Source organism: Hylobates moloch, unplaced genomic scaffold (genome assembly GCF_009828535.3).
Source record: "Hylobates moloch isolate HMO894 unplaced genomic scaffold, HMol_V3 SCAFFOLD_2, whole genome shotgun sequence".
In the NCBI taxonomy this organism is placed as follows: domain Eukaryota; kingdom Metazoa; phylum Chordata; class Mammalia; order Primates; family Hylobatidae; genus Hylobates; species Hylobates moloch.
Window position 1 is genome coordinate 54,027,105 of NW_026652277.1, and position 15,340 is coordinate 54,042,444.

Consider the following 15,340-nt stretch of genomic DNA (forward strand, 5'->3'; position numbering starts at 1 on the left):
GGAACCTTGGGACCGCCCGTCATTATTAGCAATGTCCTGGGTAATAAGAGATGGGTTCAGAGTAGAAATAGAGGGGTTATGTCAGAGGAGGGAAAAAACTCTTCATCTAAGACCGGTTTTGACCAACTCTTCCCTGACTCCATTGCTGTTGACACAGCACACTAAAGCTTAGTAGGCCAGAATCTTACTGTTTCCCCAGAGGCCCTTATATAATTTCTAAGAACAAAGATCAGCTAAAATGCAATTTGCAGAATAAGTGATGTCTGGCATATAATAAGGACTCAATTTAATTTAACAATTATGTATTGATAACCTAATATGTGCCAGGCGTTGGACTAGATGCTAAGAATCATGGCGGACCACAAATATTGACTGACAGAGGCAGGAGTTCGGTTTTGAATATGAAATATATACCCCACATTCTCAAACTAACTAATACATAACCATCAACTAATGATGGCCACTTAACTTTCGCAATTAAGACGAACCTAGTACTCAATAGTTTTCTCAGATCTGCCTTGACTTATTTTCATTTAACATTTAACAACAGCAGATAATGTTGACATGAAAAGAGCACACTAAACATAGGATTGATGTGAGGATTAAATGAAATAATTGCCAAATCCCAGGCATTTAATATAATTGATCATTCTTATCTTTATTATAGACTGTAAGTCCCATGAAAACAGGCACTGAATTTTTTTTTCTTTTTTTTTGAGATGGAGTCTCGCTCTGTCACCCAGGCTAGAGTTCAGTGGCATTATCTAGGCTCACTGCAACCTCTGCCTCCCAAGTTCAAGCAATTCTCCTGCCTCAGCCTCCTGAGTAGCTGGGATTACTAGGGTGCACCACCATGCCTGGCTAATTTTTGTATTTTTAGTAGAGACTGGGTTTCACCATGTTGGTCAGGCTGGTCTCAAACTCTTGACCTCAAGCGATCCATCCACCTCGGCCTCCAAAAGTGCTGAGATTACAGGCATGAGCCACCATGCCCAGCCGAACGGGTAGTAAATTTTTACATGTATATGCAGCTTTTAGAGTAGTGCTTAGCACACAGTAGGCCCTTCAGTTCACATTGATAGGCTGAATGAGTAATATGGATATTATTACTCCAATTTTTCAGATGAAATTAATACTCAGAGAGATTGAATAAGCTGCTCACTTTCTCAAAGCTAGTTGCTGTAAGAGTTGGGATAAATGACCTATTTCTTTTTTTTTTTATCCTATGTACAGTCATTCCTAATAAATAACGTACTTCTAACTCCACTGTGCCCTAAGGGCTTCTCTAAAGCATGTAGCGTGATGCTGAGCACACAGTAGTCCTTCAACGGTTGCCACTATTGCTCTGTGTCACCCGTCAGTGGTGTGTTATTACTGTCTTATGATAAACTTCTCCATTGGCTTGCAGGTACAGAGAGCAACTCTGCTGCTTCTCCTCCTGAGTGCGACATCATCTTCCTGCTCTTCCTTCCATTTGCTCTGTTGGCTCCTACTCCCCTTCCACTGAGGTAACTGTAGCTTTCCCCAGGGCTTAGGCCCACGCCCTGCTGAACCTCTATCTCTGTGTGTTTGTCTGCACGTCTGCAATCGCTTCAACTCAAACTGCACCCACCAACGACATGATCCTTAGAAGCTGCCAAATCCTCGTTGCCGAATGGTTTCAGTACTGCTACTGCTGGAGAAAAAGAAGAAAAAGTCACATCCTTCCCCCCCAACAAAGAAAGGGGGAAACATGGAACCAGGGAAATTCTGTAAGTAATGGTGAACTGTTTATTCAGGGCTCCAACTCTGCCCTTGCACATGTGCCCCGCTGTGGCACAGTCCATAGTTCTGAACTTTGGATAGCACAGTGCTCGGCAAGCGGAAGATGGTACCTTCTGGTCTGAGAGCCTCCTGACCAGTCTTGTCAGATTGAAAGATATTGGCTTGGCTCTACCAAGGTGGCTTCTGTCCTGTACTAGATGACTTTATATTATTGATATGTAAGCTTCTGAGATACTTATTTAGACTTCAGTATTACTGACCGTTAGATGCCAGTAATGTGTGGTGAAGTTGCTCAGTGTGTGAAGTCAGAGAATTCATGAGACACCCAAATGTTCAGATCTACCTCCCAAACCCAGAGCCCGAGAAATGGGCCTCTAAAGTAAAGAGCTTTGTGACTGTTGCTATTGCTGTATCATGGTCCCAGCATGAGAGAGTCAAGGTTATGGATTTTGGATCTACTGTATAGAAATCTGTTTGTTTTGTGGCTCTAGAACTATATCTAGAGTGATCTTAACCTTTCTGAGCCTCTTTCCAGACTAGTAAATTGAGATAAGGTTACCTGCCTCATGGTGTTGTTATAAAGTCAAAATGAGATAAAATATATGAATTGCTCATAGTGAGTGTTAAGAAATGGTGCTTATTATTATTGAAACAAGAGGACCTCTGAAAGAATGCAAGTCAATGCCTACTGGCTCTTCAGGTCGGTTGGCTGAGAAGAGCATGTGAGGTCATAAAGCCAAAGTCCAAAGGGAGCTGAATTCTCTCGGCCTGCAAGAGACGTCAAGAATGTGGCGTAGTTGGTTAAGTTGTGAAAGTTCCACATGATTATACAGAATTTGCAGTCCTTTGTCAACTTTCCCATAATGATTAAGTCTTTCAAAATAAATAGATCTTATGCATATATTTGATACAGCAAAAGAGACTGGGAAATTGGGGAAAGATGTAAATAACAGCCAATGACTACCTATTTCAGATATTGTGTTAAGTCCTTTACTTGTATTTCCTCATCTAATTCCTTGTACCTTCCACGACAGATCTAAGCATTCCCTCCTTCCTGGCACTATGAATTGAATAAATTATTACTTCTATCTTAGAAACAAAAGGAAGTGATGGATCAGCAAGGCTAAGTAATTTGCCCAAAATTACACAGCAAGTTGGTGGTACTGAAACCAACATTGTATGGTTCTGGCATCTTTCTTTCATATCTAGGAAAGGGAAGGCCAGGGAGCCTGTTTTTCCTGAAGAAAGGAGACAGGACCCTCACACTGAGGAAGCCAAGAAAAGCAGTGCAGGAGAAGCCGGGCAAGTGCAGTGTTCCTAGAGATGTAACCAGAGAAAGATCTGTGAAGTTTCCTCACAGGGACTTTCTCTGGGTGGATTCTAGATTCTGGGAAGCCTTGGGCCTCCCAGGAAATTTTTGGCAGCACCTGGTGCAGCCAAATTACATACTCAATACCCAGAAGAGAGAGAGAGGAGAAAATCAAGAATGGACAGTTTGCTGCCTGGTGGCCAGGGAATGTCCCCACGTTGAAATAATTCAAAGTAGACTAAACAGTGCAAAGACTTCTTTTTCATGTCAACAGTGCCGAGGTTAGCCAGAAATTAAAGCAGAGGAGGTTAGGAGGAGACGGGAGGTAGAGAGAGGAAGGAAGTGCTTTTCTCCCCACCACCGTCTTCTCTCTAGAAACATGTTTGAATAAATTGGAGACATTCTCCAGTCATTGCTGCCTAATGGAGCTTTCCAGTGACAGAAGGCTCAGGTGTGGCCTGGTTACACAGAGGATCTGAAATAACACTCAGGGACCCTGTGCTTGTTGGCCCTACCTCCTTGGAGTCCTGAAGACTGAGGTGAGGCACAGGAAGAATTGGAAAAGATGCATGTCTATCCATACCACTCACTTCCTAGGAAAGAGTCAGCTCTGAGTGTACACAGGATGGGTCTTACATGGCTCCAATCCATGACAGGGTGGTCTTCTTGGCCCTGTTATTACCTGTCAGTAACTGGGAAAGCAGGCAATAGAATTAGCATCTATTCTGTAAACTCCAGCACAGAAAAGACTTAAACTGATCTCTAGTTATCCTCAACAGCTAGGATCCCGTAATAAGAGTTCCGAAATCAGACAAAGAGAGAAACAGATAAGCCAGACTTTCCGCTAGATACCTCAGAAACAAGAGGAACAAACACAGAAAATAAGGATGGACTCTGATATTCAGTGCCCAGTGATGGCCTTTTCACTGAGGATTAGCAGCCCACTCGGCTGGGTGTGGTGGCTCACACCTGTAATCTTAGCACTTGGGGAGGCTGAGGAGTTCGAGACCAGCCTGGGCAACACTGTGAGACCTTGTCACTATTTAAAAAAAAAAAGAAAAAAAGAAAGAAAGAAAGAGAAAGAAAGAAAGAAGAAAGAAAGAAAGAAAAGAAAGAAAGAAAAGAAAGAAAGAAAGAAAGAAGAAAGAAGAAAGAAAGAAAGAAAGAAAGAAAAAAGGATTAACAGCTCACTTAACTTATGTACTATTTGGTACATTATTTTCCAATATTATCAAATACCGGGAGCTTGTTGTCATCTCTACTAATCTTTATATCTTCAAAGCCCTACCAATCAATTCCTTTAATACCTAGCTCAGAGGTGACATTCCTGATGAATCCTGCCCTGCATACTTAATCAGTCCTTCATTTGAGCTCTAGGTGCCTTTTAATAACCAAACTTTCTTATATGTCATGTAAAGATATTCTTAAATCATTAAGCCAATAAATTTAAATTTACTTAGAAAACACAACTTTGACAAAAAGAGAAAAATGAATCAGCTGCAATGCTACTACCCAGAGATAAACAGTTACCATGGTCATGTACATTTTCCCAGCCTTTCTGGTGTCAACTAAAGGAAAAAAAAATCAAGCTTGTAAAGAATTAAAGGTTGTTGTATTTAGAAGTCTTACTGAGGACTACAGACTGGGGCCTAGAGCCTGGGAACAGTCCTTCAAAGAGGTTCTGTCAAACGGTGTTTTAGCTCAGTTTACATATGGGTTGTGGAGGTTTAGTATGTGTAAAATCACATCAAACGTGTGCAGAAGTTGCATTAAAGCAGAATCACATCGAAGTTTGGGTGTAAGAGTACAGCTGGTTATAGATTACAGAAGCATCATCACTAACCCCATCCGATGTTACCTTACCTGTAAGAAAAGGCAGGGAATAGGGTCATTTATCTTTTAAGGAACTTAGTGGCTCAGGCAAGAGACATGATGGGGCCATGTGCTCTATCCTGCTTTGCCTTCAAAGCATCTTTCCAGAGAGCTGCACGTCGTCACAGAGTTAGGCTTTATGAAATTATGCTGGCAAGCAGAAATGAGCAGATATGCCTCCTTACGTTTGCTGTGTTGTCTCACACTGGTTTTCTTTTTCTGTTTTGTCAAGCAACTTTTCTTCCATTTAGCAAAATATCATAAACATCTTTTGTGTGTATCTGTATCTGTTTCTATCTCTATCAGTATTTCTGATACTCAGTAGTCCACAGCATTTTTAATAGCATTGTTACAGTACATATCATATTTTACTACAGTTAATTTTAAGTAGCTAGCATTTACATATGCTTACAATGTACTGGGTCATTCTAAGTACTTACATGCATCGATCCATTTAATCTTTGTAACCCTAGGTGGTTGGTCTAATTACTACTATCATTCAAATTTCACAGATGAAGGAATCTGAGGCATAAAGGGCTTAAGTAATTTTCCCATGATCACACAGCTAGAGACTTTAGAGCTGTTAGAGCTAGAATTTGTCCAGCTAGGCTGACTCCAGACTTTTAACCACTGTGCAATACAACTTTAACAGTCTTTAACTGAACATCTAATAATTGGCAGTTTCTTCAAATATCTTATCCTTTAACTCTGCAAGTTGCAAAGAGTGTGAGAATTTTGTGTGGAAGCCACATTTTCCTAATCCCCAACCCCACCCACCACTACCACCACTATGCTGTCCTTGCTAATTAGCCAAGTATCTGTCTTTCCTCTCCTTTGCTTGTTCCCCAGATTGTCAACTCCTTGAAGTCAGGAAATGTGTAGCTTTCTTCATTTTTATAACTCCAGCACCTGGCATAGTTTCTGGACTACAGTTACCATGTAATAAATTTTGGAAGAATAAAGGTTGGAAGGAGTTTGGTTTGACTGATAAAAACCAAGAAAAATATTTTTCATGAAGGTATCAGATATCAAATTCTATTTAACACCGGTTTAAATAGAATTTGCAGACATGATCTGGAATTTTCTTTGTGGACTTGGCTGTCTGACACTAAACAAAACAAGAAATTTAAATGCAACTTTGGAAATCTCTAAATTCTTCTGAGGTCTGTGGCCAGGGGCACCAATGTAAGCCAGTTACGCTGTGGATTGCTGCAGTTCTCTAGAAGGAGGTGTGAACTTGGGCTAATTCTCACCAACTTCCTACCCTTGCGACCTTTGTTCTTCTCTACTTTCTACCCCACTGTGGCATGCTCTTTTTTGTAGGAGCTGATTTTATCTCAATATTCTTTTTCAAAACTTCCTTTTGTCTGGTGGTTGATAGTGTAGCAATTGGCAAATCACATCTGTTGCTTCACAGCAAGTCTGATGCTCTGCGGGTCACCTTGGACCACTATTTTTTTTTTTTTTTGAGATAGAGTTTTGCTCTTGTCACCCAGGCTGGAGTGCAATGGCGTGATCTCAGGTCACTGCAACCTCTGTCTCCCGGGTTTAGGCGATTCTCCAGCCTCAGCCTCCTGAGTAGCTGGGATAACAGGCGTCCACTACCATGCCCAGCTAATTTTTTTTTGTATTTTTGGTAGAGACAGGGTTTCACCATGTTGGCCAGGCTGGTCTGGAACTCCTGACCTCGGGTGATCTGCCTGCCTGTCTTCCAGAGTGTTGGGATTATAGGGGTGAGCCACCATGCCTGGCCTGGACCACTATTTATTGCCACATCCAGTTCCACAAAGTTTACGCCCAAAGAGGTCACATGTACATTTTGATAGCTAGTTTTTTCTTATGCACGGTTGTGTCATAAAACCTTTCAGCTGAGCGGGCTGCTCTGGTATTCCGGGTTTGGGATTTCTTTTAACAGTTTACTGCAGCAGCCATTCAATGTTACCTCCTACTCTGTAACCCTCCTCCTCACTTGAAATTCTCCTCTCTCTCACTGTTGACTTTGTAAACTCTACAGAAATAGGCAAACTTTGGTTTCAGAGGAGGGCTGGCCCTGGTGGGTAAAAGTGGCACAAAGCTGAGTTTGATGAAACTGAAAGAAATATAGCAGCAGTAAAAAGGCTTTAGCACACAGCAACCTGTACTTGCTTGACTCTCACAGGCCCACGGGAGACACACAGAGTGGGTGGGAAAGATCTGAGTTTGTCAGTTTGCTGGGGGTGGGGTTGAAAAAAAATTTGGGGTACTTTCCGTGGCTCATAAAACACAAAGTTTCACAGGCAGGAAATTGCCAAGAAGTTTGCTTTATCTTCTTTCCTAACTGCAAACTAGAAAGAGGTAGCTTTACAACATCTCAAAATCCCCCAAGTGATTAGAGCACAGTATAAGCAATTGTAAGTCTTCCAAACTGAGCCAGAGAATAATGGCTAATGTTTATCGAGCACTTAAAGGGTGCAGGCACTGTGGTAAGTGCATCACCTAATCTGGCTTATTAACATCTCACGCCTATTCTGAATGATACATGCATGGCCATCCTGGCTTTACAGGTGAGGAAACTAAGGTACAGAAAGAGTAAGCGACTCGCTCGCTCGCATGTCATACTACTGTCAACTGATGGGCAGGAAATAAGACTAGAAAACTTTCTTCAGATCCTGTAACCTCATCACTGAGGTGAACCCAGTTGGCTCTTATCGTTGGAGGACACACTGACAACATATTAATAACACTGATTTCAGCTGACAGTTCTCTGAAGCTTCCAAGGCCTTAGAGTTACTGTCGCTGAGTAGTACTAAAACAAGTATCATTTATTTATTCTATAAATGCTTGCTGAACACTTACTATCTGCTCTTCACTGGCAACTCACCATGCCAATGCAGTTATTAGTAACTACTTTTTATTGAGTTAAATTTTTCACATGCTTTATTTCATTTAATCCTTGCACACATTTAAGGTAGGTGCTGTCATTGTCAGCTAAAGAATTGAGTTGTATGGAGGTTAAGTATTTGTCAAACACTGTTATCTACGCTGCTATCATAAGTGGTGAAGCCAGGATTTGAACCCAGTTTGATATGACCCCAAAATTAATGTTTTAAAGACAAAGTAAAATTGTGGGTTATCCATACGGCATGAAATTGGGGAAATGGAAAAAGGGGAAGGTACATGGAAGAAAGGTCTGAACTACTGTACACTATTTTAAAAATTTCCTCAATACATTCTTACAAATAGGCTAGAGAATCTCCTATTCAACATCTTCATTTGCCATTTTTGCAGCTCCTGATTTATAGACCAAACATTCTATTACTGTAGAGTGAAGTGTACAAACCTTCCGCTTCTGCAGCTCACCAACCACAGAGCCCAGGACTCTCTGCAGCTGGCTATTTTTCTCTTCTTTCAATCTTCAGGGACTAAACTTAGTGCTTAATGAGATGACATGAATGCACTCAATTCTGCAGGTGATCCATGTCAGAGCTAATGCACATTCATGTGAATGAAGATGGTCCTGGGAATCCAGAGAAGCCAGATGATTAAATTAAATGTTCCACATGTTTCCTTAAGAAGGAGTTTACAGTGACAATAAGATTTCTGAACCATGACAAACTTTCTATAGAAGACGTTTCCAACAGTTTAGATTTGGCCATGTTATTCTGAAGCAAGTTAAGTAGGTTTTGCCATTGGGATGCAAGGCCATGGGGTTCACTTTGAACTTGACATGCCACCTTGTGGAAATTGGAGGCAATAAAAATGTGGCCATTGAATACTACTCTATAATAATTATATGATACAGGCTAACATTTATTAAGGGCTTACCATGTGCTATGCACTATGTGGAATATCTTTTAAGTGTTTTTTCATTTATTTATCAAAACAATCTTATGAGGTAGGTACCATTGTTGTCCCATTTTAAAGATGAGGAATATGTGGCTTAGAAAGGTAATTGCCTGAAGGCCAGTGCATACAAGGCAAAACAGATGTGAGTAGAAGGGTTAGAGGGTTACCTCATTGTGGCTTTTTTTTTTTCTGCAGAATTCTCTTATGTGATCACTACTGTCTTCAAGTTCTCACCTTCTTCAAACTCACTGATGCACAGGTAAGGTTTTTTGTTTTGTTTTGCTTTTGAGACGGGGTCTTGCTCTGTCACCCAGGCTGGAGTACGGTGGTGCGATCATAGCTTACTGCAGCCTCAAACTCCTGGGCTCAAGTGATCGTCCCACTTCAGCCTCTTGAGTAGCTGAGACTATAGGTGCACACCACCACGCCCAGCTAATTTTTAAATTTTTCGTAGAGACAGAGTCTCCTGATGTTTCTTCAACTGGTCTCAAACTCCTGGGCTCAAGTGATCCTTCTGTCTCAGCCTCCCAACATGCTGGGATTAGAGGTGTGAGCCACTTTGCCCAGCCACAGATAAGTTTTAAAGTCCAGATGACCCGGATCTTAAGCCTTGGCTTTCCCACTGTGTAACCCTGGGCTAGATACCTAACCTGAGTCTCATTTTCCTCACTTGCAAAACAGGGGAAATATTGACACATGTAACCATGCTTTGTTTCAGAAAGTACTTAATACATAAGTGGTATAACAACTCTGAGGATAAATAGATCTAAAATAAAGATTCACTGTATTAAATGCCTTTTATGTGCTGAGCACTGTTCTAATCTAAGCACTAGGCATTGAAAACAACAGTGGTCCTGGGATGGGATAAATTCTAAGGCAAAACAGTGGTTAAGAGCCTGGACACTGGAGTTGGACTACCTGGCTCTTACAGTGACAAGTTACTTAATTTCTCTAAGCTTCCATTTCTATATCTGTGTTGGTATCTACATTGTAAGGTTCCTTGAGGATTAACAAATTCAAATATACTACACTGTTTAACATAGTACCTAATACATAGTAAGCACTCTGTGAGTATTAACATTGATTTATTGCTTCGTGATATACTTACTCACTAAATCCCTTACACTAAAATTGTGAAGGCATACTTGACTGACACTTGGTAACTTTGAATACCATGTTTACTCAATTTTATCTCCCAAATATTTAAGTAGTTTTTTTCATTATCTCCTGCCATCATCTTAGTTATGACTGACATTTATAATATTGATTACAGAACTGACTTGCCAAATGGGCTTCCTGACTTAAGCAATCCCCCCACCTCAGCCTCCCAAGTAGCTTGGACCACAGGCATGTGCCACCATGCCAGGCTAATTTTTGTATTTTTGGCAGAGACAGAGTCTCACTAGGTTGCCCAGGCTGGTCTCGAACTCCTGGGCTCAAGCAATCCACCTGCCAGCCTCTCAAAGTGCTGAGATTACAGGCGTGAGCCACTGCACATGGCCAGTACGATCATTTCTCTTCTGGTCCAGGAAAATAACTCTAACTGGAATTTTTTTCACCTTATCTATTTCATATCAGTCAAGGTATTTCATATTAGGTCTCACTCAAAGATAGCATGATGGATTCTTTAAATGCATAGTTTTGCCAACTGAAGAGAAAAGGAAACCTTAGAGGCTTGATTCTAAATGCCCATTCTGGGAAAGTAGTATTCAGCATGAAGCAACCATAATTCATGCTTGCCATTCAGACAGGAAGTGGTTAGATTAATCCTTCAGCAGATGTTTTCTGAAAGCTGAAATAACTTATCATGCATTACCACTCCTATAGCTTGATCACAACTAGAAAGGGTAGGCCAGGGTCACATACATCTTCATCTTATTCCTTTCTTAAAGAAAAGTGTGATTAGCAAGGTGATAAACTGAAGCAGTAACAGCTTCTATACAGAAACATGTTTTAAAATACTAGTTGTTGGCACCAGGCATCAAACAATGTTGGCAAGCTCTGAAAGCAAACAAATTACTTTTAACAAAAGCAACAATTTTTATTATCTTGCTTTATATTTAATGGATTAGAACTATAAAGATTCTTACTTTGTAAGCAGAAATAAAAGTTGGATAGTATTTGCAGATCCCTAATACCATTTTAAATTTCATTTATGAGCTGCTACATGATAAATGAGATGCTCTAAAATAATAATCACTTTTGTTGTTGTTGTTATAGAACAATGAAAATTCCTGTTAGGAACACAAGTTGCTGTTTACATTTGCTTGTTCTCTTAAATAGTACGAGAAGAAGTAAGGTGGAGCTGTTGGGAAAGCCCATCGTGGACCTTTGGAGATTATCTTCTTGGTTCAGTCATCTCCACCACAGATTTTTAAGAGTGTGATTTCATAGTCTCCAGAAGTATCCGACTGCAAAGAACAAAATCAATGAAGAACAAATACAGTATAAATAATGGAAGACCATAAATGAATCAAATCCTATAGCACTAGGGAATTCACTTGGGTGTGAGACTCATGAGCTATACCATTTAGTAAAACGTACCTGCAATTCCATCATTCATTCATACCTGAGTGTAATTACGTTCTGACCAGCATCTTCTTCACAGTAAGTAATATTTAGATTCTTCCTGATATATTGCAGTTAAATTTCAATTTGGGTTTAATAAAATAAGATTGCATCACTTACATAATATTATTTCTAAAAAAAACTTCAACAGATTATAGTTTTAATAATATTTATCAAACACTTGGTATTCAAAAGGCTTAATGTGTATTAACTACTTTAACCCTTTTAAAAGCTCTCTGCAATAGGTACTATACGTATCCCCCATTTAACAGATAAGTAAAATGAGAAAAACAGATTAGGAAACTTGCCCCAAATCTTATCGAGAATAAGTGACAAAAGCAGTATTTGAATCCCTATATCCTGGCTCCTTAATATCCTGCTACACCGCCTAACTTAGGAAAGTGAAATGAACCACATTTTTAAAGAATATGTTTATCAGTTCCTTTTCCCAAGGCCAACCAAAAATAGACTGTTGTCCAGAAAAGATACTATGTGAGGTTGAGGCTTAAAGGGCAAAGATACCAAGTTTGTAACGCAAAAGACTTCACAGGAGGTAAAACTTGGCTTTCAACCTGGATTGTGTAAGATGCTCACATTATTTTTATTTTATTTGAGGTAACCCAACCAGTGAGCTCTTCTTATCACTTAAGTTTCACATTCGAAATGGCTGTCACTGGGGTGAATATTAGAGTAAGCGGTAATAGAAAGGAAGTCTCAGAGAAGGCTCATTTAGTGAAGAAGTTAAGCATTACTTTCATAGTAAGACACAATAGGCATTTATATATACTGTTCTGTTTTCTTTATTTCTTGTTCATTTGTCTGTTTCACAAAATACATGACTCAATATTCTTCGTTTTTCTATAGATTTTAGTTCTTATGCTATTGGTTTTCCTGTCTTGCTCTGCAATAGCAGAGCTGACAAGTCAACAATGCTCCAGCTTTGTATTAAAAGAGCTCCTTCTAGACATCTCTGATCAGAGTTGTAAACAATTAGGCATTCTACCAGTTAGTCAAGAAAATACATCCAAGTAGCTCAAAGTCTATTTCACACCACTAATGGCTTACTTGACCTCTCCACATGTCTTACATGGCTCGAAGACATCTCAAACTCAACACATGTAAAACCAAACTCATAACCTCCCCCCACTCCCCAAAAAGAAAAGGAAAAAAAAACAAACAAACCTAAAACCTGATCCTCTTGCAAGGAATGGCGCCACTATCTGTTCTCCAAGTTAGGAACTTGAGTGTCATCCTTGCTATCTTCCTTTCCTCACACCAAGATATTATACCAAGTCCCTTAAGTTTCAACTCCTAAATATCTTTTGAGCCCTTCTTATTCTCCAGAATAAGAAGATCTCACAGGGATCTTTTCATGATCCTGAAGTTAACTCTTCAAGAGCTCATGCCCAGAACTCTTCAATGGCTTCCCCTTACTCTTAAGCTAAAGCCAAAATTCCTTACACATTGCCAAAAAGGTCCTGCATGATCTGGCCCCCACATCCTCATTTTTCATTATGCTTCCTCCACCATGAGGCCTTTCTATTTGTCATTTCTTTTATTAGAATGTTCTACTGCCTCCCTTACCTGCATACATTTTGCCTTATTAATATCTACTTATTTTTCAGATCTGAATCATGACTTTCTCATAGAAGCCTTTCCTCTAAGTCAAGCCCTCCTATTATAGGATCTTTTAGCACAATGTCACTTTCCTTTACATTTAACAAAGTTGTAATTCCATAAGGGCAGAAAATGTCTTCCCCCACCCCACCCCCTTTGCTTATAATTGTAACCCTGAGACTAGCACATAATATGCATTTGATAAATATTTTTAATTGAATGAATGAATTCGCTGATCTCAAAGCTCTCTTTCAACTGAACTCATCTTGCTACTTGGATATTATTTCTCAATATTCCCCAAGGTAGACCCTCTAATCAAACAAATGCCTCATTACTTCTTTCCCTCTTGCTTCTTCCCATACCTGTTTCTAGAGCATTTACTTTTAAGACCCTATCGATCTGGGGTCCTAAAGGTAAATGCTCCAGCAGAGCACCTGGCCCGTAGGAGACACTCAACACTTGCTTGTTGACCTGAAAGGCAGGCTCAAGACCCATTTCTCTAACCCCAAACTTCTTTTCTTCTCAATTCCGATAGTACTAGCTCTATATTCAACAACCTACTATTTAATTGTATGTTGTTTCAATTATTATCTTCTAATTGTTTCTTTATACCTACCTCAAGTCTCCACATAGATTATGAGTTGATTGTGAGTGGCTACTATATTTTCCCATAAAAAGCTTGGAATTGTGCTATTTATTAAATAAATACAGAATTTGTCGACGAAGGAAAACTACCAAAAAATATAATTTCATCTAAATTTTTCATAATATCTTCTTATAAAGTAATAAGCGGTACACATTGGTTTTTCACCTCTGTTCTTCCTTGCCTTCTCCTTCCCACCAGTCACCCCCCGAGAAAGGTGTCAATGGACAAAGAAATGTCTAAACAATAGGTGGAAGGAAGAAAGCAGGCAGGATGACAGGCTGAGATGATATGTAAAATGGAACTCTATCCCATGAATTTCAAAAACAACTATATAAAAAGATCTTGTTCATCAATGGCAAAAATGTAATGAGATTACTTTATATGTTCGGTGGTAGAAATAAAGAAATCTTGTATTATTTCAAATTGCAAACTGAAGTTTTCAGTGATGGATTTTTCTTTTCTATCAAACTACAAATAGTTTAAATGTTTTCCAATACAATAAGCCTCAATTACCCAGACCACTGGGGAACGGAGAGCCACTGTTAATTTAATTTTCTGGTTTGCTGAGGGTGAACTGAAAGCCCTCTTTATGTCTCAACCTTGTTACTGACAATCTTTAGAAAATGTGTGAGTCTATTTTTCTGCCTTAGTAGCTACAATATGGTCAATGTTATTGAATCTTCCTCTGATGATTGAAACTATTGTTATGTGTCAGGACTGATTCAAATAGAATTGAGTGTGAGCAGTTGATGCAATTTGTGCTAAGCCCCAGGCACAGTCTGAGAATTGCCTTTTTGAGTAAGTTCCTGATTTCAACTTATACATGCATCTCAGCATCTCTTTCTGTAAAAGTTTAGTGCAAAAACAAAAACTCTGATTAAAAAGAGAGAGAGAGAGATTTTAGTGATTGAATCTAGTTAACTGATTGATGTTCATTCATTCATTCATTCATTCATTCATTCATTCATTCATTCAAAGGCCATTTGTAAAGTCAGAGGCAGGAACCTTCCCAAGATAGCTGCAGAAAGACCCAGGCTAATATTTGTGCCTGTTCAAGGGTAGCTATTGTGGGTAGGGCCATAGCGAAGGTTGGACCAAAGACTCCAGCTGCTGACAGGGACACTGGAATGTAGTCTAAGCCAGATGTCCCCAGGGGACATTGCTGGGTGTAAGCTCCCCCACAGAGGTAGGGCTCCAGCCTTGTAGGGGCTTGAGAGACGGTGCTGCTACCCAGGATCAGGATGTGCATGGTGCATAATAATCCACAGCTTAGGGTGTCTAATCAGCATGGACTCCATTCCCAGTTTTGGACCCTCAGCGCTCAGAGCAAACACTCTCTGCTTGGCTGCTGCTTCCCTCTTCATCCTGGATCGGCTTCTATGCCCCAACTCTCAGCTTAGACCTTGGAGAGTCCACCTGGGTCCAACACTCTCTAGTGCTGATTTCCTCGAGATATTCAAGGGTAGATGCAGTAGCAAAGAGATGGAGAGGGCTGCATAGCCTGCAAGTCCTCTGCGAAGGCAGCCCTGACTCTTATCTTTTCCCCTGGTCAGTGTGGCCTTAGAGGCGAGGACAGTGGATTGCTCCACTCACCAACCCCAGCTTCCACTTTGTTCCAGGGAACCAGCTTGGACTAACACTCTCTATCACTCATTTACTAGAGACTTTCATATGTGGTCTGGAGCACCGAGGTAGAAAAGTAAATCAACGGAAGGCTGCTGAGCAGGTGTGGGGCTAGC

The 15,340-nt window shown here is 40.1% G+C and overlaps 1 protein-coding gene across 1 annotated transcript in view; it reads right to left on the reverse strand.

Annotated features, from left to right (window-relative positions):
- Window positions 1–10,823: 10,823 nt before the first annotated feature.
- ANXA3 (annexin A3) overlaps window positions 10,824–15,340 on the reverse strand; it is a 59,501-nt gene continuing 54,984 nt past the window's right edge. Inside the window, exon 13 of the mRNA XM_032149257.2 lies at window positions 10,824–11,181. Coding sequence (XP_032005148.1) covers window positions 11,122–11,181 — 60 coding nt within the window. The 3' untranslated portion in view covers window positions 10,824–11,121. The remainder of the gene's footprint in view (window positions 11,182–15,340) is intronic.